Source organism: Siphateles boraxobius, unplaced genomic scaffold (genome assembly GCF_051911475.1).
Source record: "Siphateles boraxobius isolate OS27281-9 unplaced genomic scaffold, OSU_SipBor_1 130, whole genome shotgun sequence".
Taxonomy (NCBI): domain Eukaryota; kingdom Metazoa; phylum Chordata; class Actinopteri; order Cypriniformes; family Leuciscidae; genus Siphateles; species Siphateles boraxobius.
The window spans coordinates 51,297,671-51,321,472 of NW_027508734.1; the positions used below are offsets into that span (position 1 = coordinate 51,297,671).

The following is a 23,802-nucleotide window of genomic DNA, read 5'->3' on the forward strand; positions in this document are numbered from 1 at the left end:
AGTGCAAAAAGGATTCACTGAGCTTCAGGAGCACAACTGCTCAACACCTGAGTGTGATGAATTCACTGAGCTACAGGAGCATTGCTGCTCAACACCTGAGTGGGATGAACTTCACTGAGGTTCAGGAGCATTTCTGCTCAAAATGAAGTGTGATGAATTCACTGACTTGAGCAGGAACCAGGCGACCATGAGTCGCAGTCGCTTTTAGGAGGCTCACTGGGGAAACGCATTTCTGCGGACCCCCGGGGCAGCTGAGAGCCAGTGTCTGTCCAAGGGTAGTCCGCTCGAAACCGACGAGGCTACTGAGCGGCCCCAGCTGGACCCAGGGGATGGAGTCTCCACTTGCCCTGGCTATAACTGTCGTGAGGCTCGTTGGCGGCACGATTGATTAGAGCGGGAAGAGTGGAACAAAGCCTCCTAAGAAGCTTCTGACTCCAAGGAGGAGGTGACGGGTGAGTTGTTACATGCAAGGGAAGCTTGTGCAACGGTCGCAATGTCTAACAACTCGAGGCACGAATGCCCGTGTAGTCGAGGGTCGCCCAGGCGCCCGTTAAAACACGCCTTTTGTACATGGCCCCTCAGTTGAAGAGGGTTAAAAGATAAGCACGCACAAGTCAGGAGCCCTGCTCAACACTAGGTGTGATGAATATCACTGGATTTTCAGGAGCACGTCTGCTCAACACCTAATGTGATGATTATCACTGAATTGAGCGGGATAGCCTAGCCTGAGGTGGGGCAGCAAAGTGTAGAGTGTGGTGTTAGTGTGCTGTGCAACACTTACCTGTCTCCACTAGCAGTAGGGGGCGCGTGAGAAGGCGGATGTACGGGACCTTGAACGTACCAAGCTGCCTGCTGGCGACCAAGGGGGGAGCTGAGGGGTGTAAGGCTATACAGGGTCACACCTGCCAGACTGGCCCTCTTGGGACCCAGGGACAGATGAAATTGTTCTTTCTCTGAAGTGTGGGTACCGCTTGCTCCGCTTTTTTTTTTTTATTTTTTTTAGGGAGCCAGCAGCGGAACAGACACACACACACACACACACAACAATGACTTCACCCGGCCCTCACCCGGGGGGAGGGAGTGATCTTTTTTGCCAACTCCAAAAGCATCTTCATCCATCCCTGGGCGGCCCTCTCCGGAATGCTTTCGCTGTCGCTTGCCACCTGGCTCGGCAGCGCCTGGAGCGGGCTGGGCGTCTCTCCTACGACCGGCTCACTGCTGAGGCCTGGGTGGAGGCTGCTGCGGAGGCCCAGCGGGAGCGGCGGCCGGGGAACAGCCTCGGTGACGAGCAGGCGGAGGAACTGCCACTGGCGGCGGGGTGGAGGCAGCAGCGGGCCGCCGGGGCAGGATTTGCCGTCTGCGCTTGGGCCAGTTCCAACAGTTCTCTGCCGCGCCGCTGACCAGCCCAACCTGGGAAATTGGGGAACCGAACCTTGTCCGCATCCGCCATATCAACCAGGCTGAGCCAACAATGGCGCTCCTGGACCACTAAGGTGGACATCGCCAGACCGATCGCACATGCCAAGACATTCGTGCCCCGGAGGGTGAGGTCAGGAGCGGTGCCGTGCCGTGCTCGCCTTTGAGCGCATGGTCTGGGCTACCCTTGTGCATGCCATGGGTACCCTGGCCTGACAGACCAGTAACAGCACCATGGCACGCAAAAGGAAGTGGCTTGCCCAGAGGCTTTGTAAACTCTGCCCGTCGGAACGGACGAGAATTCACAGGCCTTAGGGGGGGACGAGGATCCCCCCAAAAGGCAGCGGCCGCAAGACACAGGTGCACCTGTGTCATGACAGACCGCTCCAATGGAGGGACACCTCGCAACCCTTCACCGTTCCTCCATCAAGGGGAGTGAGGGGGAAAAGCTATTCAGGCAGTTTCTGGCAGAGAAAGATGCCGTTCACCATCTGATAAGATCTCCATGCATTTCGGAAAAGAAAAGCACTGGGGCGGCGAGCTGAGAACCAGCGTGCCCGCCCCGAGATACTAATCGTCCAACCGAGACTGAACGGGACACGGTGGAGTTTCCACTCGAGCCCGGCAGCCTCGGCGGCCCGTTTCAGCATAGCTGACATTTCTGGATCTGGCGCGGGCAATGTTACACTCTCAGAGGGAGATAACACAGCCGAGTCCTCATCTCCAGAGGCCAGCTCACCCTTCGATGTTGCTATCGACGTCTTATCCTCTGGGGGAACCCCCATTGAAACAGCTGATCGGTCCATTACAGAGGGACCAGCATGCTCAACAGGAATCCCATTGGCTGCGGTGTGATGGAGTGAGGAGCCCACAGGGAATGGTTACCGGGCGAGACATCCATCACTATCCTCCGATCGCCCATCCCACACGGCACCGGTGGTGGGCATGGTAATGGGGACTCGCGCTTCGCGGACGAAGGCGAGTCTCGATCTCAACACCGCGACAGGTGGAATGACATCTTGAAAAAGACGCAAATGCACCCGTGTTGCTCTTTCAGAAAATAGGACCGTCACCAGGGCCGGAGCACACAGGGGAATGACCACGGCAACACTGAACAGAGAACTGAAACAGTGAAGCACTCACTTTTCCGCCCGCTAACCAGCCGTCAACACACACAAACATTTAGAATTTGATGCTGTTAAAACAGCAGTTGAGAGCTCAAAGCTCGCGATCACCGCTGCACTCGCGCTGTAGAACACCAGCACTGGGAGAGTCAGTCTTCCTGAAGAACACAGAAAGGCAAACTAGTGTGTGCATCCACTTTCGTATTTATACCCGCGCCGCGGGGGCGGATTGTGTGATGCGAATCACGCACGCCAATTCCATTGGCTCGTTCAATAGTACTCGAAGGTGATAGGCTCCCTGGCGTGATCCCCATTCAGTCGACGTCGACTACGTTTGACGTTATCGACTGAAAGGGAACTACACATACATGCACACACACATGTTGGGTTTTCATGTTTTATGGGGATATTGCATAGACATAATGCTTTTTATACTGTTTAAACTGTATACTCTATCCATATACCTGCCCCTAAACCTATACCTTTATAATATGTTACACAAAGTTTTCATGTAAAGTGTTGCTACAAAAACTAATAAAACTGACAAAAGCACATAAAAAAACTGAAACTAAAATTAAAACCAACACTGAACATTTACAAATAAAAGCTGCTGAAAATTATAAAATATTACAATTGTATATAAATAATATTAAAATAACACTGGTCTGTTCACAATTAGACTAAATTCAACACTGATTTAAATGTGTTTGTGAGTGTGTGCTGAGCTGATCAAGCATTTGTCTCTGTTTCTTTTATAGTTGTTGCGAGAAATCAACCGAACGAGTCGCGCTCTTCGGTTCCGCAGGCAGCTGGAGCTGAAGCCGTACATCGCCGCATATTTCCACGAGTTGCCGACGGAGTTCACCCTGGGTGATGCCAAGACGTATGGAGACTTCGAGAACAAACAGCTGCTGAATGGACAGGAGTATGTGTTCTTCGTGCTGGCTGTGCTGGAGATCTCAGACAACGTGAGTCTCATCATCCACTTTCTATTGCTCTTATGGTAATTTTTTATAATAATAATAATTCCTTTAACAAAGAATTAAAGCAATCACACACCTTACGATTTTGCAAGTTAGGAAAAGCGACTTTGTAAAGGAGAATATATTATAAAAATATACTAATAAGTATGCAGTTATATTCTTCATTTTAATTTTTTGGCAACACTTTACAATAAGGTTGCATTTGTTAACATTAGATAACTATATTTGTTAACATGAATTTACAATAAAACTAGTTCTAAAGCATTTATTAATCTTAGTTCATGTTAATTTCAATATTTACTAATACATTATTAAACTTAAAAGTTGCATCTGTTAATATTATTTAATGAATCTCAGCTAGCATGAACAATGAAAAGTTGTATTTTATTAACGTTAACAGAGGTACATACTGTAACAAATGTATTTGGAACCTTATTGTAAAGTGTTATCAATATGATAATATCCTTAAAACAAGATGCAATTATAAAATACATCTAATACATCTAAGCTTTCTAAACATAAACCGCACTAAACTGAACTGTATTTATGCTTAAGCTTAATTCAAGATATATTCTCTGAACACCAGGTTTATTATCGTTCACATTTTTATTCCTAACTAAATGTATCTTGTTTTAAGGATGTATAAATATTTATCAAAAATACTGATGAATAAAATTGTTTTATGCCTAGGGCCAAATCTTCTTTGTCTTTTGTCCAAACGATCGCTGACATTGGTGTCAGAGTCACATGATGCGGTCAGAGCGAGAACACCAAGCTGAACTCTATCAGCACACAGCCTGCTGGGAATAAGAGCTGTCTGTCTGTATCTCACAGGGAAAGCCCTGAAGAGCTGTCAGTGGCGGGACTGTGAGATAAACGCCTTCTCTTTAATAGCAGCAGAGTCTTATCAACTGCTCTGCAGAGAGACAGACACACACACATACACACAGACAGACAGACAGACTTGAGGAATGATTAGCTCTGTGACAGCAGTGAGACTGCATTCACTGTGCACTGGGAAGGCAAAAACTCAGACAGTAGAGCTAGATGCACTGACCAAACCTCATTTCTCTATTCATGTGACAAGTCCCGCTCTGTGTTTTCACTTTCCTCCATGTTTCTTTGTCAATCTCATGTATAAATTGGATAAGGCAGTTATGCACAATTAGAAACAATGAAAGAAATTAAAATAAATGAACACTTTTATTCAGCCAGGATGCTTTGAATTGATCAAAAGTAAAGACATTTATATTGTTACAAAAGTTTATATTTCAAAAAAATCCTGTTTCTACTCATCAAAGAATCCTTACATTTTATCCCGGTTTCCACAAAAATATTAATTAGCACAACTGTTATTAACATTGATAATAATAAGAAATGTTCCTTGAGCAGCAAATCAGAATGATTTCTGAAAGATCTTGTGACACTGAAGACTGGAGTAATGATGCTAAAAATTCCACTTTGCATCACAGGAATAAATTCACATTTTACAATATACAGTATTAACATGGAAAACAGTTACTTTAAATTGCAATAATATTTATTACTTATTAATGCTAATATTACTGTTTTTACTGTATACCTGATCAAATAAATGCAGCCTTGGTGAGCAGAAGAGAATTAATTCAAAAACATCTGTTTGGCTGTATGTCTCATAATATTTCTGAATATTTTCTGAAACGTTTGTGTGTGCGTGAGTGTGTTGCGTCTAATGTCTCTGTTTATCTGCTTGTTCTGATGATTTGATAGTAAATTAGATGCTAATCACTGAATGTAGTTCGTAACTCACATCACTGAACACATCGCAACACACTGATGAATTTTGCATTAATCAGAGTCATAACAGGATTTGAGACCTCTGACAGTGTTTTTATATAATCCTATTTATATAGTTCCGTTTAATTGTTTCCGTTAATTGTTTCCAGCACATCCAGTCTGTTTGACTGTGTACTTGAATAACAATATGTTGCAATTGATTGCAAGGAACCTGCTTTAAAGAAACATACCAGAAACACATCCATAAGTACTTACAATTATACAGGTGCTGGTCATAGCAGCCGTCTACCAGGACATTTTCAGAGAACTTCATGCTTCCTTCATTTTCCAGCAGGATTTGCACCTGCCCACACTGCCAAAAGAACCAAAACCTGGTTCAATGACCATGGTATTCCTGTGTAATTACTGTGTGATTTCATGCAATATTCTACATTTCTGGGATTTTGATTTTGTGGGTTTCATAAGCTGTAAGCCATAATCATTAAAATTATAACAAATAAAGTCTTGAAATATATCACTTTGCATGTAATGAGTCTTTATAATATATTAGTTTCATCTGTTAAGTTGAATTCTTGAAATAAATCAACTTTTTTATGATATTCTAATTATATGACCAGCACCTGTATGTACGGTTTATGTGAGAATAATGTGAGAATAATTCATTCATTCACATAGAAAAGCAGTTTCTCCTTAAATGAATGATTTAGGCACTTTACAGATCAACTAACAAACTATTTTGTTCTGCTGAATAATTAATGTAAGTGCTTTAACAAAACTACAATCTTCAAATTTCTGCTTCAGAATTTTACACCGTTATTGAATTGAGCTGAATAATGGCACTTTCCAAGCTAACAAAAATGTTCCAAGAAAGTTTTGCTAACATTCCCATTTAAGGGATAGTTCACCCAAAAATGAAAATTTGCTGTTAATTTACTCGTCCTCAGCCATCTAAGATGTAGGTGACTTTTTTTCTTCAGTAGAACAGTAAAGAAGGTTTTTAGCTGAAACAGTGGTCATCGGTGATTCATATAATGGCAGTCAATGGGTGCTGTCACTTTGAGATCTTGGATGGCCTGAGGGTGATTAAATTAACAGCAAATTTTCCCTACTTAAACTATCCCTTTCAGTTATGAAAAGGTTATTTCTGAATGTTCTCTAAATGTTCAAAATATTTTTTTTCTTGGTTTTCTTGTTTGTTGGCTTTTCTTAACGTTCAGTTCTCTGAATGTTCTGAAACAAAAAGTAACATGGAAAAAAATGTCCAATTAAAACATTTCTGGAAAAAAAAATGAACATGTATAAATAACATTTTTGTGCTTACTTTTTGAGAACATTACTAAAGACTAGATTACTTTGAACAGAAGAAGAATGAAGAATGTTTGTTCATAACTTTGAGGGAACCTTGCCAAAACTTTAGCCAAAGTTCTGAGATTGTTCCCTGTTAGCTTGTATTGTCTTTTCAAAGCTGTTTTACAGCAGAATTTGCCAAATATTTGATGGTTTGCATAATTTATTGTTATTTTCCTGTTTATTACTGTGAAGTTGCATTGAAACAATTTGTATTGTATAAAGCTCTATAGAAGTAGAGACTTGACTTTGTAACACTCTGCTCCTCTCGTGCCATAGATGCTCACTGTATGCGTTACTTTAAATAATATTTCAGCTCTTTTTACAAGCCAAGGGACACGAAACGATTGTTTTATGTGCTAATCGACATTAAAAAACCAATGGGTTTCATTACACTTAGAGTATTTGTTGTGAAAGTGTGAATTCAGGGTTTCTTGATCAAGCGATTCAGATAACACTGTCGTTGTTTGGGTTTTCTTTCAGATGTTGTACGCGGCAAGTCCATACTCTGATCCGGTTGTGTTTGCTGATATCGACCCACAGCCCATAATCGATGAAGAGGAAGGTCTGATCTGGGTTGTGGGGCCTGTGCTGGCCGTCATCTTCATCATCTGTATTGTCATCGCCATCTTGCTGTACAAGAGGTAGAAACCGTGGAGAAACACACACACGCTCAATAATCTTTGCACATTTTATGACTTATAATGTGACGTATTTCAGTATTCTCAGTGAAAAAGTGAAAATAAAAAAAAGTATGGTGGCTGTTGGTTAACATTATCCAAAAGACTCAATTGTTGAGCTATTAGGGTGAAAGATTATGAATACAAGCTGGTCGTTGGAATAACATTTACTGATGAATTGTTCTCAATAAGAGCTGAAACTTGGGTTAAGAAAGTCATTTGGATTGTTGACTTTAAGCCGTTTGGTGTGTGTGTGTGTGTGTTTATGCAGTAATGCAGTGTACGTATCTTCAATAATCTGTGGCCCTCATTTGAATATAGACTGATCTGATCATCTGCTAAAAATTACAGTCAGGCATTGAGTTGAACATCTATTGTGATGAGGTCCTTCATATATCCAGGGTTATTTGATGTCTTCTGATGGCAGATTTATTTGTTAATCACAGAATCAATGTCACGGGCTCATGCACACATCTCATAGTGTAATATTACAATGTCAACAACACAACACACTCGCTGCCCATGATGCACCAATTCAATCCAAACAAACAGTTTCGCATGAGCAATTCCTGCTGTCAAGACATGTACAAAGTGAAGTACAAACCTGAAAATATTAGGGTATTAAAACAGATTTTTTTAGCCAGGCTTGGAAAAGGTAGACATTTTTTTAGTGATTATATTATATTATATTTTATTATATTATTTTTTTTACCAATAAACTAATACTTTTATTCAGAAAGAACATTAATATGATTAAAAGAGACAACATTTATTTGAAATATACACTTTTGTAATGTTTTCACTGTTATTTTAATCCATTCCATTTATTAATGAATATTTATAAAAGTATCAGCGTTTTTAGAAAAGCAACACAGCTGTTTTCAACATTGATAATAATAAGAAATGTTTCTTGAGCAGCATATCAGCACATTAAAAATGATTATTAAAGGATCATGTGACAATGAAGACTGGAGTCATGATGCTCCATTAAAAATCTTACAGACCCCAACCTTTTGAACAGTATTCGTTATTAGTTTTATAATTAGATTTGCTCATCAGATAGGTCAGGGCTTCTCAAAGTATTTTGAATGGTTCTTTCGTGACCAAAAATCCTGTTGGCACACTTCAAAAACACACAATTAATTGAGAAACAAGACTTTGTGAGATCAATACTTTTTTTCTCACACCACTTATGGCGCTTTTCCACAACAAAGTACCAGCTCGACTCGACTCGCCTTTGTTTGGTTTTCCACTGTGTAAAAGTTGTACCTGTACCTGCTTTCGGGTACTTTTATTCATATCACCTCCGGCGAGGTTCTAAACGTGCTGAGGCGAGCTGAGGCGATACTAAAATGTGACGTGAAACACTGCAGAGTGCTGATTGGTCAGAGAGAATCGTCATTATTCGCTGCGTCATCATTGTACGCGCCACACAGAGCTATTTTTTTTCAGCAGTGTTTCGTTTTGGTGCCTTCAGCCTCTCCTGAAACAACGTTTGTCTTGCTTTGAAAAATAGCCACATCCCGACTACCGAGGATCAAAAACAGCATACACTCGATTTCATCTATTGTCCTGTGTGTGTGTGGGTAGCGGGTGTGTGTTGCGTAGTTCCTGTGGCGTCGCTATGACGACCAGGTACTGTTGGGGAGGTACTATCTGTAATGGAAAACAGAGCGAAAAGCGAGCTTAGCCGAGTTGAGCTGATACTGGTAATGGAAAAGCGCCATTAGTTAGGTTCAGTTGCACAGTGGATCTATGTCTTAATACAACGTATCAGATGAAAATGAACAATGCAAAAAACCCTCTGAATATCAGTAGAACTGTTGAGGATATCTGTGTTTGTCTTGTATACTAACCTCTGTTCTCCCTTTCTGCTGCTTTCACTGGAGCAGTCAACCAGACAGGTAAGAGCATTAGAAGAACTGTACCTGAGACTCATGCAGTGGTTATGGCACAGTCAAGGGCACTGAACACTCATTTCAATTTTGATCACAAGCGTGTTTGCTTGACCACTTGCAGTGATGCTCTGATAGTCCAAGCACAGTTAATTTTGTCTTTAAGTATATTATGTTTTTGTTTTTTCTTTTTGTTTTTTCAGGAAAAGGGCAGAGTCAGAGGCCAGGAAAGGCAGTCTGCCCAGCGGTAAAGAAATGCCTTCCCATCACCCCACTGACCCCGTAGAGCTACGCCGTCTGAACTTTCAGACTCCTGGTAAGAGTTGCTTTACACAAACCAAACACGAATCCTTAACCACATTGTCCTAAGAACAAAAGGTTTTGATTCCTGCTATTTTTCCATGAAGTGAAGTATAATATAAAACGTGAAGTATAATATATTGAATCATGAGAAGCGTGATAGTCTAGAGTGTCCTTCCCAACCCTGGTACTCTCAATTCTGGATGCCTCACTTATCTGATCTTATATCAGGATTGAGTGTCTAAAATAACTAACAAGCTGATGAGTTGAATCAGATATGTTTGATTAGTGAAACTAACAAAATGTTAATTTTTGGTGAACTCCAGGATCAAGTTTGGGAACCACTGGTCTAGAACACACTAGCTCTTTTCCAAAACCCAGTGAGCTGCCTACCTAGACAGAATTTTGGATGATTTAATTGGTGCAATTAATTTAATTTAAGGCTGTTCAAAATGCCTGGAGCAACACCTCACTAAAATTGTATGGCAACATTGCATTTCGCCTTTACAGAATGCATTGCAACATGCTCAGAAACATGTCATCCAAAAGGGAGATTACAAGGTCTGTTTTACCCAATATTTCTGTATATTTCTTGCTTTTCAGCAAGATAACATCAAATTGTGTGGTGCTGCCTATGAAGAATGTCAAATCAGTGACTCAAGAGGATCAATTATAGATTCTGCCTATGTGGACAACAAGGCAGCTCATTGGTTTTGGGAGCAGAGATACCTCTCGGTCAGCTTGTAGGCGCCTCTGTGTCATTCAGAAACACAGTCTTAAATGAGTCCTTGGACACAAACAGAGTAGAAAGGTCAAAAGCCGTGCTCTTGTTTTTCTTAGCATATTTAAGATGTAATGCGTAGGTCTGTTAGCCATATGGAGCCGAAAATAGAGAGCAGACCTCTTGAGGAACCAGCCTGAGTGCTCACAAACACACAGGACAGGTGGCTTGAGGACAGACAAAAGGGCAGGAAATCCCTCTGGACTCACAAATTGCAGCTTTACCGCTGACCCAAGTACTCCTAGCAACACATTCATACTAGCTCTGTGAGTTTACCTGAAGAGCAAAGCCTGTCGCTATCCGAAGCCAGCGTAAGAAGACCATGGCGATATATATTCAATACAACCTCTGTTGTTGATTGTATATTCCGTTGGTAAATCAAGACACACATATACACACACATGTAGGCGGGCCATTGTGCTTGAAGTCAGTGGAGTGTGAACGAGATGTAGAGGAATCTGGAAATTGTCGAGCAGTGAAGCGCTGCTCCCTTCTGACCTTGGTGAACAAGGTGATGTAAACTCGGTTCTAGAGCAGCCAGCCGTGAAGACCTATAGATTTATTTTCTGAGGGGCAGAACAGCAGTGACAACAGTTGCTCCATTAGTTTTTCAGAGGAGAACATGGTGCCAGCGAGACTAGCTCTAAACACTTGAATCAGAGTCCATATGTCTGTCTGTCAGAAACACCTGGGCTGCAAGTGCAAGACAGATGGACTGGAGGGAAACAGTTCACCTTTCTAATAAAAACAGCTTAGACCAGCATTTGCTGGTGTTAGCTTGCTTCAAACACTTTTCACACTACTGGTCTGTTTTGATGGTTTTAGAGGGGTTTGGGAGGCCAACCAGCCAACCCCAAAAACTAATTTTCCCCACAACACAATTCATAACAGCTCACAAGGTATGTTTACTAATTTCCCTCCAATGTATATCCTAAATCCAATTATAAATTGATTATTTGGGTGCATGTAAACATAGCTAGTGAGTTTACTATGAGGATTGACATTTGTTGATAACCAAAACCCTTAAAAGTGCCATTGGTTATTATAAAGTGTGTTGGGAAATCAAGGCATACACATGTAGCCTTCCCATTGTGTTTGAAAGCACACAAGCATGAATGAGGAATGTGGGAAGTGTTGCAAGGTCAACATGACTGTTGATCTTGATGAAAAACCTGACGTAAGCAAAACAGCTTAAAAGCCTGTGTTTAACTGGTCTTAACCCAGAGTCATGGTCTGATTTAGGACCATTCAGTGGTTTTGTGCACATCATCGGGGTAGTCTGGGAGACTAGTCAACCACCTCAAGTTGGTTCATGCTCGATTTTCTTTTTGAACCATTCATCAAGTACCAGAAAAAAAGTTGTTGAGGATCCAAATCATTAACTTGATTCCCATCCATGAACCGCAGCCTGTGTTAGGTTTGATATTCATCTACAACACAAGCATGGCAGGACTCATACTGTATTCACGTGTCGGGTTTGCATTGCAACACGGTTTCAAGAGCGATGTTCCATGCACTCAATCCTCTCCGCAGCTCTTTATTAGTGGACTCATGTCCCTCTTTCACAAACAGCCTCTTAGAGAAGCTTTGCATCCTCCAATTTCTCTTCAGGCAGGGGAACGCAGGCTCTCGACAGCTGAAGATCCCTCTCTTCAGTGAGAACGGCCTCTGCATTAGCCCTCCTCTCTTCAAACTCTTGATGTCGTCGTGCGGTCACCCAACCCTCCCCCCATCTCAATTTTCATCTTGAGGGTGCTTGATTTCGCTCCGATGCGTTTCTCCGAATGGCAGTTTCATTGTCACCGCGGCTGGTAATGGGTCTTGAGAGGCGGTGGATGGCAGCTCACTCCTGCTGCTTCCATTAGCTAATGCCCTCTTCTATCAGCCCAGAGATGAAAGAACCGCAGTGCCACGTCCAAGCGTATGGACTCTTTTTCTGTGGCACGCAGGCTGTTGTTATGCAAACCGGTTATCAGAGAGCAGCTTCTGCTCCTCGACTATTCAAAAGCATCCTTTGCAGTGCAAACACAAGCTCTTTCTCTCACAGACATGCACCTTCGTTACTGAAGAGAACAAGCAAACACGTGCATGATAAACGTGCACACCATCTTCTTTCTCCTTGTTACATTTGTTTGTTTGTTTTGACATTTGTTTGTTTTTTTCTTTTTCTTGGTTTCCCTTCAAACTTGTTATCCTCATTTCCGCATGCTTGTCGTATGTTAGCCATTGGCATGCGTGAATTTGTTTTTACTAACAAACTTAAATATGGAGTTGAAGCGTTGTTCCAAACTGTCTACTGTCATTTCAGACTATTTCTACTTCCTCTTTTTAGTTCCGGTAGTAATCGATCACCACATTTGCTTGTTTTAACGTCAGCTAGTATGATTTATCCCCGTACCCTTTTCCTTTGCAGGTTCAGCCACATCGGTTTACCCCAGTAACCTCCATTTGTCAAGTTAGTCGTTCTTGTTTCTACATATGCCACTGTGTCTGTTCATTTTCTCCAATTGCTCTCTTGATTGTGTCATTTACTTATGCGTTCATCGACTCACACCGCTTTGCCTCACTTCAGCGCTGGAGGCGGGGTTTGATATGTCGCATTCTTTAGACTCATGGCCGGCTCAGACTTTAATATCCAGCCCCTAACGTTCTCCTCTATTCCATCTTTCCACCATGTTAAAGCTTGCGGATGGATAACATTCTTCTCTTCATTAGGAATGCTCTGGCGGCTTTTGTGTCCATTTTCTTCAAGCATGTGGCTGCTTCGTCCAATCATACAGGCCAAATAAAAACCTCACATTCTCCATCCTCTATAATGCTCATCTCTCTGTGTATTCTTAGATTCGCTAGCACTTACATCAGGACGCTTTGTTTGTCTCCTGTCCGTAGGGATGGCCAGTCACCCTCCCATTCCGGTCATGGAGCTGGCTGATCATATCGAGTGTCTGAAAGCAAACGACAACTTGAAATTTTCACAGGAATATGAGGTAATCATCAGCTGTTTTGTTACTTTCTGCAGGGGAAAAAAAGCTGTTTTTGTTCTCAACCCTTTTTACTCCCCACCCCATCTTGTCAAAGGCAATATTTCTGGTATTTTCTATTGTAATGGCAAAGCAAAAACTTATTTTTTTCTTAGAAACTACACTATTAAAAATAAAGTTTCATAAAAGTTATTTTTTTTGCAGTGATGATATAGAAGAACCATTTTTGGTTCCCCGAAGAACCTTTCAGTGAACAATTGTAATAAGTAAAGCACCTTTCCCATTTAAGAACCTTTTGTGCAATTGAAAAGTTACATGGATGTTAAAGGTTCTTCATGAAATCATCGATGCCAACAAAAAAATACCTTTTTTGTAGGGTAATATATTAAAATGATTATATATATATTTTAATTATTAATTAAATAAATAATTGCATAAGTTTCATACATATATATATATATATATATATATATGTGGGGGGCCGTACAAGCCATAATTAATTCTGGTACTCTCCCACACTTACATTCTCCTTTTGCATACATACATTCTCCTTTCAAACACACACACACACACACACACACACACACACACACACACACACACACATATATTCTACTCTCACACACTTTTTCCTTTCACATGTATATTTTTCTACTCTTACACACATACATTCTCCTTTAACATACATGTGTATATTTGGGTTGTTTTTAGCCCAAGGTCTGGGTAAATATTAGCCTGGCATACCAGACCTACATCAAGATGTTAGGTCTGGGAACTCTCCATTGGCATGCCTCAATCCGAGGGGCGGGATAAATGGTTGTCTTTCAAATTCCCTCTGCACACAATAGGATAGCGCTTCAACCAACCAGAGCAACGAAGAAGGTGGCGTAGTCAGAGCGAACGAGTCAGAGTCAGAGCTTCTTTGTTCTTGTTTCAAAGAAAAGTTTAACTTCAAATCCTCCAGAGTCGCGGCCAAAGCCGAATCGAAAGGCCGCTGTTCGCCAGCAGCAGCAGCCATTCTTTGTTTTCAAGTAGCAGTGAACCGTCGCAACTCTGTCGTCATTATGTTAAGCCCGCCCGCCGACTCTATACACGATCTGATTGGCCTGACCAGTTTTTGGTTTTTCCAGCTCTAAAGTCAACGGAGAGTTGCTAGACCACACTGGCTGCAAAATAATTTTTGCTGCCGCTAGGGTGCGTCTAGATTTCTAAGCTAGGTAAATATAGGACAGAACACAGGTTGGGTGTTTTACCCAGCAAAGTGGGTTGTTTATTTAACCCAGCTTAAAGGGTTGATGTAATTGTTTATTTTCTATGCTATAGCTTATTTAGTGTTTACAGATTAATTATTCTAAACCAGTGGTTCCCAACCTTTTCAGCTTCAAGTGCCCCCCACAACTTCACCAATAAGACTCAAGTACCCCTTCATCGACAATAAACCTATATTTTAATGCAGTTATCACAATTACCTAATTTGCTAGTTTTATTGATTGCAATTCAGACTTGAAGATAATGGGAACATTTGAATAAGAAACATTGTGTTTGTAATTGGACATTCCAGCACTTCAAATGTTAAAAAACACATTATTAATTTATCCTTCAGAGATTGTCCCCATTTGTAAAACTGAAAGTTTCAAGATGTAGGAAATCCAACATTTGATGGAAAACACTTTTATTTAAAAATAAAAAAGACACAAAAAATACAACTATAACTAGTAGATTGCAGCAGAGCAGCACATATTGGCTCATATTAGTCATTTGCACTCTCCAACCTGTTTTGCTTTTGAATTTATAATTAGACATTATAAAATCACTAGGTTTAAAAATCAGTTGTCAAAGTTCAGCACTTATGTACTGAAGTAGTAAAAGTTTCTACAACAAAGTTTAGTGAAAAATAATACATTTTCTTTAAATTACGAATGAATTACACAAAGCGAGAAAATAACAAGCGCTCCCTTAATCACTGAAGCTGACGGTTGGCACACTTGCAAAAACTCCCATTTTAATCAATGAATCTGACTAAAGTGCACAATAAATCTTTAAATTACAATATGTCTAATCGCTTTGTTTGTTATAATGAGAGGATTTGTGAGCAAATAGGACTTAATCTGGCTCTAAACAAAAACTCATTCAGTGTTTTGAGGGATATTGAGTCTCACAACCAACTGGTAACTTAAACACCTCTGATTGGCCATTATTTTCAACAATAATGGTTGTGATTGGCTACAATACCCAATGCTGCAAAATCACATTATAAATAGACACAATTGCAGCGATTAACACGCCAGGTTGGGGTGAAGCTGGAGCGACTGACAGCACCTAGCAAGCCTATTACGCCTATGAGACATCCCTGAACAAACCCACGCAAAATCTAAATCTTTTCGCATACTGCCTGGAACACACACAAGTACTCACGGTTGGGAATCACTGATCTAAAGTTTAGTAAAATAATCCAAACCACCACTGATTTATGATAACTTCCTTTATTTTCGATACAGTTCTTAATACAGCTTATTTTATAAAATGTTTCCTCGCCTAAATATATTGCCTACATTTAAACTCGTTAAACAAATATTTTAGAAGTAAAAATGACACATTTAGAAGTAATTCAAGTGTAATCAACTGATCTCTGTTGTCCCGTTTCCACCGTAATAATGTTGATTCTCATGTTGGAAATGGGCTCGCGTTCGGTGGCGAAACTGCTAATTTCAGATCGCCGCCCTGCGGTTCACTTATAGCCACAAAATGCTGTGGCTCCTTTCATAACCTGCCCATAAACAATCAGTGCACAGTTCTAAGAACATATTTCAATATCCAAAGTAATTATATTCAGTATCTTTAGGAATAGCTAAATCATACATTTTATGCAAGGCATCAAAAGATTCCAACATCCGAAAGGACAGATGCGTTTAGTTGAATGACATTGCATCCCTGTAGTTTACTTTTAATACAATTATTTACAGCACAGCAACGATTTTATAGATGAAATAAAACATACACAAACCTTTATTTTATTGAAAATAAGTCCTCACCGCCTCACCTGCCTTTTGTTCCCACTATTCTCTCTCTCACACATACATACGTTCTTTTACGTACAGTACACATTTTCTTCATACATGCATACATTTTCTTCTTGCATACATGTATTATTTATAATATTAAATGTATACTTTGAATACATTTGCATAAGAGCAAAATATATGAATGCCTGCATTAAAATATGTGACTATGAGAGCAATATTATATGTATATGAAAGGAGAATGTAAGTGTGTGAAAGCAAAAATATATGTATGTGAAAGGAGAATGTAAGTGTGTGAGAGTAGAAATATATGTATGTGAAAGGAGAATGTAAGTGTGTGAGAGTAGAAATAAATGTATGTAAAAGGAGAATGTAAGTGTGTGAGAGTAGAAATATATGTATGTTAAAGGAGAATGTAAGTGTGTGGGAGTAGAAATATATGTATGTAAAAGGAGAATGTAAGTGTGTGAGAGTAGAAATATATGTATGTTAAAGGAGAATGTAAGTGTGTGAGAGTAGATATGTATGTGAAAGGAGAAATTAAGAGTGTGAGAGCAGAAATATATGTAGCCTATGTGAAAGGAGAATGTAAGTGTGTTAGAGTGCCGGAATGAATAATGGCTTGTTTGACTCTTCATACATGAATGACAGAAGCAACTACATGAACAAAAACAGATGGTCATGTTCTTGGGCATGATTTTGCAGTATTCAAATATTTTTTTTTTTAAACTTTATATTTCAATCCCAGATTTATTTGAGATTATTTGAAATGTTAAAAGGCTTTAAAACAACAAATCGAATGTTTTCCAACATTATTGCTGGTAGTTTTAAGGCCAAGCATCGCCATCACTGTTACTCACACTGATTTGATAAGAGACACAGCAACACCCTGGCAAGTGTTCCTTTGCACCATGTGTAGCGTTCAGACGGACCACCGCTATTCGCTTTTCACCTGATGAATGTTCAACGCTCACAGTCGATATCGATTGTATCGGTCACGCTCACAGCTCCCCGCCAACCACAATGAAACATTTCCTGTCCGTATCTCCCGCCGCCTATCAGCTGTCATTTAACACGCCAGCGTAGGAAAGGTCAGGTAGGATGTTTCTCGGTGTAATCGTGTTATCTAGTTGGGAGAGACGTGTCGTTGAGATCGCAACATTATGCTCTGTTTTGTTTTCCGACTGGTTGTTATTTCAGTGGAGTGGGGCTGTGAGAGCAAGGTTTCATCACTTTTTTCAGGCCCCTCAGACTGCGGTTACTGAGCATGAGGTCAGACGTGGAGCTCCGCCAAGACGACTGCCAGAGCTGAGCTAAAACACACGGGATTGTCATTCTGGGGTGGTTTGGCATGGGCAGGGAAAGTAATTTCAGCAGCACAATGAAGCGGGCGAGTTCACAACCAATGTTTCAAAAGATTTGGGCAGAATGACGCGGCTTAACTGGAGATTTGTCATCTTTAGTGACGCTTTATGGTGCGGCGCGGCGACTCGCCATTGTAGAAAAATAGCACCACTGTCAATTTACGTTTCTTCATATTGGGCCCCGGTTGTTACACAAACAAGCGCAAGCACTTTACTGTGAAAACAGCAGCGTTCTTTTCTCTCAACAGCCAAACTCAGACTGCAAATGTGGAATATCTGTCTTGGCTATTGACAATCTCAGACCGTTTATCGTTTTGCTATTTTGGAGTGTAATTTGTCCAAGTGGGGCTGCGATTTGTTTTCAGTCGTCGGCTCTCGTTTGAAAGGGCACATCAGCGGACAAAAGCGCCGTTTGAAAGGGAGCACATCTCTGTGTGATCCTTTAAAATCTATTCAAGGCATGAAGACATTACTTTCCCCTCTACGCTTACGGGACCAATTTTCATTCATTCAACGCTCCTCTGAAAACTGTAATTTGAAATTTGTCAACGCGGAGAGCTGGCTCGCAGGCAGATGCGTATCATCTTTTCATTTTCAAAAGACACTGCGGAGACTGAATAATTTCATTATTAAAGTAAATGGGAAAAAATTGCAAACTGCACATAAGACTGACGCTGAGGTCATATTGTGCACAAAAGCTCTTTCACTGGCTGACTCATCCAGCGTTCTCCAGCGCTTTCATGCCAACACCTGTTTTTAATGCTCAGTGCTGAAACCTTCAATCGTGTGACTTCCTGACGAAATGTATAGAGGAGCATCACTGCAGGAAGAGTCATATGTGGAGATGGACTGCATTGTGTAAACTGTTTGTTCATTCATTCATTCATGCATTCATTCATTTCATTCATTCATTTTCTAAAATTTGTTTCAGTTAATTTTATTCATTAATTTGTCTTTAATTTATTTGCCTATAAATTGATTATATACAGTATGCTCTCTTTCTTTTTTCTTTCTTTGTGCAATATTAATGTTTTTTTTTCGTTTATTGAATGCATTTGTTCATTTAAATTGTATTTGTTCTGTAATCGATTCATTCGTTCATTTATTCATTCCCTTTTCAATTAATTTCATCCATTAATTTATTCATGACTTTAATTATTTACTCATATATTCATCTCTTTAATTATTTAATCATATTTGTATTATGCTTTCCTGCATTTATTAATTTGTGCATCATTTTGTCCAAAGTTACTCTATTCATGTTTAACTTGTCAATTTATTAATTAATCTATTAAATTATTAATGTGTTAATTTGTTAGACATTTGTCATAACTATTTTCGTTAATTACTTATAACTATAATTATTTAATTCAAATAAATATATGGATTAATGCATGCATTCATTTGTGCATTAATCTGTTCTTTTCTGTAAAAATTTGTCCATTTGCTACTCAATGGGCTGTTCATTCGTTTAATTCATTCATGCATTCATTAATTAATTCATTCATTCATTCATTCATTCATATGTGCACTGGTCTCATCTGCAATAACAGTGTCAGTAATTCATTGCACATTTATATATACTAGGATATAAGTTTGTATTAAAGCTTTTTCCCGCGTTTCTCCACCCAGCACCAGCGCTTATTTCTGAAAGTTCTCGTTACATGACACGTTACAGTCATCGCTCTATTTTTACAGACACAGAATGCTGAACATAACCGCATGGGTCAGGACGCATCTTTCTATTTTAAAAGGATATTTTTGGCCATGATGCGCTCAGAGTATGTTGTTTCTGAGCCAGCAGTTAGCATATGCAGAGTGCAAATGAAACGCATCTGTGTGACTTTGTTTTGCTCTGATGGTTAATGTGTGCTCATAATCTGTTTTACTAATTTTTCCTTAGTCAATTGATCCTGGTCAGCAGTTCACGTGGGAGCATTCAAACCTGGAGGTTAATAAACCAAAGAACAGATACGCTAACGTCATCGCCTACGATCACTCCAGGGTCCTGCTCTCCTCCATCGATGGTACGATCTTCTCTTCTCATTTGTGTTTGATCATTGTGTCATTTCAGAATAATTCATGAAATGAATAAAAATAATTAACGAAAAAGTTATGACAAATGTCATAATTTACAAATTGATTAATTAATAAATGTACAAATTATATATCTAAACAAACAACATTTTATCAGATTCATGCTTAAAACAAGAAATGAAGTAAGAGAAATAAACTTAATTCAAGATATATACAGTATATAACACAAGGTTTGATATGTTATGCTGTTGTTTCTCTGGTAAATGTATCTTGTTTTTAGGATGTTCATACCATTGAAAACCAGACAAAAATACTGATACAGCAGCATTACACATTCATATTGAACGTTTTCAACTCGTAAAAAAATCATTCTCAAAAATAAAACATCTAATTTCCCTCCAAACTGTCAAATAACAAATTCAACCAGAGAACAATGAAACAAATAAATGCCCATCTGCCGTGTCCAGGCCTGATAAACGCGCCTGCTTTGTGTTTCACAATGAGAAATGAAATAGAGTGATGAACTGCAGCAGAAAATCCACATCAAACCTATTCTCGCTTCATTCACACACCACAAACACTGATGGATCGGCTTCTCCACCGGCCTGCTCACATTCAGTCTGAGACAAGAGACAAGACAATCTGGAAAAATAGTGGCTGTGTTCTCAAACCTAGTGAGCTCCCTTGACGTTTACTGCCTATGTAGGGAGCTATAGTGTAAGGAAGCATCCTAATGCTAATGGAACATCATTGACTCAATGCACAGTTGATTCCAGTGGAGTTTGCCATTAGCAATAAGCTGCAAGAAATCACTTTCTGTACCAGTATTTTTTTGTTATTTTCCAATTTTTCGTGTTGTTTTAGTATTCTTTATATTCTATTATAATATGTATTCATATTTTGATTTTAATATTTACCATTTGTTTTTATGTTTTGTTCTTTCTTATTGTAGTTATTAGTATTATTTGTAATTGTATGTGCTTTCGTCGTTTCACACACACACACACACACACACACACACACACACACACACACACACACACACATAAATATATATATATATATATATATATATATATATATATATATATATATATATATATATATATATATATATATATAATAATTTCTGAAAAGGATTTTTAAAAGTTTTATTTAGTGAAAACAACACCGAGTGGGTTAAGAAAAACAGTTTTGCTTCTTGTTTTAATTATGTTCAGATATTATTTATTTTTACTCGACAACAATACAAATTAAAGCTGCAAGCAGCATTTAGCGGTGTTCAAGCAGTTAAGGCCTTTCAGGCCGTTAAGCACAAAAGCATCAAAAGACATTAAGTTTTATGTAGCAAGCATGATTTACCATGATATACTACATTTCAGTGTGATTTTTCATGATTTACCATGTTCCAGTATCATTTACCATGAATCTTACATGATTTTCCATAGTTTACCTTGATATACCATGTTATATGATGATTTACCATGATATAGCACATTCTAGAATAATTTACAAGGATTCTAGCATGATTTACCTTTTTTACTATGATTTACCATGTTTCTGGCGTTATTTACCATGATTTACCACGTTGATAGCAATTATATGAAGCATAAGAACAATCGAAGTGATAAACTCTGACAAAATATGAATGTGTTATAATAGTAATTGTTATTTAAGTGATTTTATAGTGTCTATATACAAAAAAAGACAATTAATAAGAAGAGTGGCCAGCAGAGGGCAGTAGAAGACCACTTATTGGCTAACTTTCATTTTCAACTACTTTGTTTCTCCAGTATTCTCCAGTGAAGTAAAATATCTAATGCTGCTGCTCCATCTAGTGGACAACAGTGCTATTACAGCCTACTTATACAATAGGCCATGTTTTTCATATCATTTAATCTACACACGCTCATTCTGATGTAGATAGAGACATTTGGAACTTCAGGAGCCAGTGTGACTCAATTGTCACTTCAATAGACGATTTTTGACTAAATGTTATTGTAAATGTTAAAATAGTGAATTTATAAAGTCTAAATATTAATTATAGTTGAGTAGTGTGACAAAATGACTTTTTTTAAACAGCAGGGGCAGTAAAATACCACTTATTGGCTGTTAGCCTTTTTCAAGCTGTTATAGCTGTTCTCAACCTTTTTTTAAGAAGCTATGAGCATTTATTGAAAAGATATTGGCTTTCAGTCAAGGCTACATATTGAAGTGACCCTATTATAGTCATCCAAATGAAGAAGTTATACATTTTCCTATAATTATTGTTGTAGAGAGTACAGAGCAATAGATGCATTTTGACAAAATGTGATTGTAAATGTTAAAATAATGATTTAATAAAGTCTAAATATCAATTATATATAAAAATATTAGAGAGTAGTATGATGAAATGACAGCAGGGGGCAGTAAAATACCACTTATTGGCTGTTATAGCCATCCAAGCTGTTATAGCTGTTATAGCCATCTGATTTACACTCTATTATAGCCATCCAAATTAAGTAATTATACCTTTTCTGATAATTATTGATCTAGAGAGTCCAGATAATTGTACTGCACTGGTTTTAAACATTAGGATATGAAAATTATACGATCATAGATGGAAAAGACCATTTACAGCCAATAAAGGCAATTTACCATAGGAAATACATGGGTTTAAAGCTTTTCAACAGTTATAGCGCCACCTATTGTCCGATCTCCATGAAACGTTTCATGCTTCTTCACCATGGTATGACACATATGCTCATCAATTTTTGTGAAGTTCTGAGTTTTTATTTATGATTTATAGGCTTTTGGGTGCATTTTGTCACGCCCCTTTTCTAAATAACCCTTTAATACCATAAGAAAAATAAAAAGTTCAACTTTTTTTCAATGATTATTGATCTAGAGAGTCCAGAGAATTGTTCTAGACTGGTCTGGTTCCGATCGGGCGAAAAACCTAGGACTAGTTCGCAAAAGTAGGTTTTTAACATATTCATGAATATTTAATGAACGGTTTGATTGACAGCAATGATTCTAGAGGCAAAGTTGTTCATCATGAGGAGATCTATCGAATGATATGCATTTTGTGGGGATGTGTGCAACACCACGTGATTACAGAGCCGTAAAACACGTTAGCGCCAACTAGTGGCCGATTTCTTTCAAAACTCTTACAGACCTCTTGGGCCATGAGTCGAACATGCCCATTGAGTTTCGTTCCGATTGGCCTCCGTTAACCTCGTCTCACAGGTGCTCAAAATTCATTGGCCGATGGCGGCCATGTTTTTTTAGATACGCCAATATCCTTTTACACATACATGGCACCTTGGACCAAGACACTGCATACCAATTTTCAGGTCAATCGGACTAACGGTCAGGTGGCCACACCCCCTTTTATGTTTTTTTAATGTTATAGCGCCACCTAGTGTTAGATCGACGCGGTTTTTTTACTGTGACCCCAGACTGTCCTCATACACATGTGTGTCAAGTTTGGTGAAGATATCTCATTTACTTCTCGAGTTATAGCCATTATAGTAAAATAGGCTCCTCCCACAACGTTCATTTTGCGCCCCCTAGCAACCGGATATAGAAAATTCAACTTTTTTTCAATAATTATTGATATTCAGACTCCAGAGAACATTTCTACACTGGTTTGGTTCCGATCGGGCAAAAAACCAGGGACTAGTTCGCAAAAATCGTTTTTTAACAAAATTCAAAATGGCGGAAAATCTATCATGGCGGAAATGAAATCGGAGATATACGTTTTTTAAGTTAAGAGTCCAGCTTTCCAATGATATAAGACACTTGAGTCTACGCCTTACGGTTTAGGAGTTATGAGCAGTTACGCGCAATTGATTGCTGTAGCGCCACCTATAGGCCAATCGGGGTCATACTCTCTGAACCTCTCCTCGATTTTTGTACTACCATCTGACAAAGTTTCAGAGCTCCAGCACTTACGGTTTGGTCTGCACGATGCGTTTTAGGGGAAAATAATAATAATAATAATAATAATAATAATAATAAAAATCAGTACAATTACAATAGGTTTTCAGCACTTCGTGCTTGAACACCTAATAATAAAAATCAGTACAATTACAATAGGTTTTCAGCACTTCGTGC

General features: G+C 39.2%; 1 protein-coding gene across 9 annotated transcripts in view; it reads left to right on the top strand.

Moving 5' to 3' along the window:
• The window catches only part of ptprda (protein tyrosine phosphatase receptor type Da), a 922,653-nt gene that overhangs the window by 847,846 nt on the left and 51,005 nt on the right, over positions 1–23,802 (top strand). For 5 of the 9 annotated variants that reach the window (XM_077229653.1, XM_077229654.1, XM_077229655.1 and 2 more), the window contains 7 exons: positions 3,299–3,508; positions 7,130–7,290; positions 9,216–9,230; positions 9,425–9,537; positions 12,716–12,757; positions 13,192–13,289; positions 19,571–19,694. In XM_077229653.1, the coding sequence (XP_077085768.1) occupies positions 3,299–3,508; positions 7,130–7,290; positions 9,216–9,230; positions 9,425–9,537; positions 12,716–12,757; positions 13,192–13,289; positions 19,571–19,694 (763 nt within the window). The remainder of the gene's footprint in view (positions 1–3,298; positions 3,509–7,129; positions 7,291–9,215; positions 9,231–9,424; positions 9,538–12,715; positions 12,758–13,191; positions 13,290–19,570; positions 19,695–23,802) is intronic. The other 4 variants (XM_077229660.1, XM_077229661.1, XM_077229656.1 and 1 more) reach the window with 3 other exon arrangements.